The sequence below is a fragment of the Ylistrum balloti genome, unplaced genomic scaffold (assembly GCF_031769215.1).
Source record: "Ylistrum balloti isolate Yb309-2 unplaced genomic scaffold, AGI_CSIRO_Ybal_v1 Utg370104, whole genome shotgun sequence".
NCBI classification, from domain to species: domain Eukaryota; kingdom Metazoa; phylum Mollusca; class Bivalvia; order Pectinida; family Pectinidae; genus Ylistrum; species Ylistrum balloti.
This window is the reverse complement of record NW_026782129.1, coordinates 955,416-957,801: the sequence shown is the minus strand read 5'-3', so window position 1 is coordinate 957,801 and position 2,386 is coordinate 955,416. Positions and strand designations below refer to the sequence as shown.

The window sequence follows — 2,386 nt, the reverse complement described above, 5'->3', positions numbered from 1 at the left end:
GTGAAGGACTCTTATCATTCGCGGTTTTGTCTCGATAAAAATAGGTATGCAACAAAATGAACTGTGCCAAATTTTGGAGACATCTTTTTTGTCTAACCAATGTGAAGATGAAACAAATCTAAAATCAGCGATTCATATGCGACGTGTTCGCTTGTTAAACACCTCGATACAGTACAGTCATATCCTTATGTCTCTATAATGGAGTCGTTAAATTTTCTGTTTTAGAGTCTCCAAGATGGCGGACCACAACGGCTTGCGTATTCTACTGATCATCATGACAGTTGCTATATACATCGTCATGGTGGTGTTCAACTCTCTGGCTGGATCTGTCGGACAAAAAATTGGTAAGTGGACAAACTGACTGGTGTTCTCTAAATAAATATTACTTCAGCCGAAAATTGATCTGTGAACAATTTGGTTACCAGATAGATTACAACAACATCTTTCAAACTTCTGCAAGTTTATATTATTACTATGCAAGTAAAATTCTCGAGGTGATGGTCGGGATGGGATACTGGTGGGGGGTAGATATGTCCGGTGAGTTTCAAAACACATTGTTAGAGGTCAAGATCTTATTTAGTGTAAATACTTTTGCCTCTGCCCTCTACTCACAGCGACTTCCGAAGCACAACCAGCCACTTGTCCACATAGATCTTACAGAAAACATCGAGTGTAGCTCCTATTCAGTAGTACTTAGTCCCATGTATTAATGTGACTTTACAGAGTCTCCAATTCGTGTTGTATTCACTGAATATTCCTTGTTAGGTTTGATTGTGAAATACAGCTGCTGTTTTACTTGCAGGACTATTTAAGAACACAACCGGTGAAATCTCGAATGTGTTCAGACTCCAGATCACCCCCGCGGGCTGGACGTTCAGTATTTGGGGATTCATCTACGCATGGCAGGCTCTTTGGCTTATCTACGCCCTCACCACCATCTGTCGTAAAACTAAATCTGGAACCTACATCTACCTACTTCCGGTTCTTCCTCCAGTCATCTATGTTTCATACATTCTAAACAACATTGCAAACGTCGCCTGGTTGTTCGTGTGGGATACACAGGAAATAGTGTGGTCACTAGTGGTCATTGCCCTTACCCCGATCACGCTCTATGTGGCACTGTTCTTCTCTTTTCGGAGGCTGTACCATAACCTTGGAAAGCTAAATAAGGAGAACGCTGTCAAAGACATCTGGCTCATCCGCCTCTTAGTACAGAATGGCATGGCTTTCTACGCCACCTGGGTTACCATAGCCACTTTGCTTAATGTTGCTATGGTGATGACATATAAAGGCGGCATTTCTAATGAAGATGCCTGTACTGCCGTTCTGGGTATGTTGTCTGCTATCATAGCCACGTGGGTCATCCTAGAAAACACGGTTTTCGACCGTTACGTTCGGTACACCTTCAGTCCCTACATTACCTTAACCATGGCACTCGGTGGTGTGGTTTCTAAGAACTATGACCTTGATATCCGTGAACGGAATTCTCTGTTTTCATTAACTCTTCTCATCATAGCTGGCGTGTTACTGCTCACTAAAATTATCGTAATGCTTGTACGTCATTTTAAAAATCCTATTTCACCAAAAATAGAATATGAACCAACTATATGAGTGACACAACTGAAGGCCTGAGTTGCATTCAGACCGGTGCTTTAAATGTGCTGTTTTCTTAAGTGTAATGAACAAAATAATAATTTTATTCCGCTTCTGGTCCGACATCACATACTTTTTATAACACAACATCATAATCTAGGTCTGCATTACCTTATATATATTTGATTGATTTAAACGTACTTTATTGCATAAATGCAGCAAAAGTATTAGCTATAAGTCATTTCGACATTGCAAATACTTTCTCCAAATAAGGAAATCGCATAATCTGTTCACAATGAATACCATCGTAGGATTCAAGAGAAACAAGTTAACGAGTTGATGTTTTCATATAGTGTTAAATGGTTGTTAAAGTAGAGTGACATGTTAGTTGACAGTTTTGTATATTGTTTATCCGTTTCTTTAGGTGTATACTGCATGTCATTCACGTATTACTAGATGTGAACAATTGCTATATTTTCCGTGATATACTACTTGGTGCTCTAGTCTTACCGGTCTGACGTTGCTGGTATTAAATCTGAACCATGTACCAAGTCAACGCTGTTAGGACCACCTTCATTAGATGCGATTGTCTGCGTGTATTTTTGTTATATCGTAAATTTATTTCATTTTCTCTGTTATTTAAGCCACTGTCTCGTCTTGTTTATATAACTGTAACGTCGCGGTTGTCTCCCTTATACAAGTGAAGTACCTGTGTTATTAAGTAGGGGAACAATATTTTCACAGAAACAAATTTGAGAGCTTATAGATAACTTATGTATATGTTTTGTACATT

At 39.1% G+C, this 2,386-nt stretch overlaps 1 protein-coding gene across 1 annotated transcript; it reads left to right on the top strand.

The window, feature by feature from the left end:
- Positions 1 to 235: 235 nt before the first annotated feature.
- On the top strand, positions 236 to 2,386 carry LOC132550096 (uncharacterized). The gene is made up of 2 exons (XM_060214110.1): positions 236 to 344; positions 803 to 2,386. Exons 1-2 carry the CDS (start codon positions 236 to 238, stop codon positions 1,609 to 1,611), a joined length of 918 nt encoding a protein of 305 aa, XP_060070093.1. The 3' UTR covers positions 1,612 to 2,386.

Excerpts from the sequence above, each read along its gene's own strand:
- LOC132550096 (XM_060214110.1), top strand. The coding sequence starts at position 236 with ATGGCGGACCACAACGGCTTGCGTATTCTACTGATCATCATGACAGTT. Across the intron at positions 345-802 it reads ATCTGTCGGACAAAAAATTG|GACTATTTAAGAACACAACC; the intron begins GTAAGTGGACAA and ends TTTTACTTGCAG.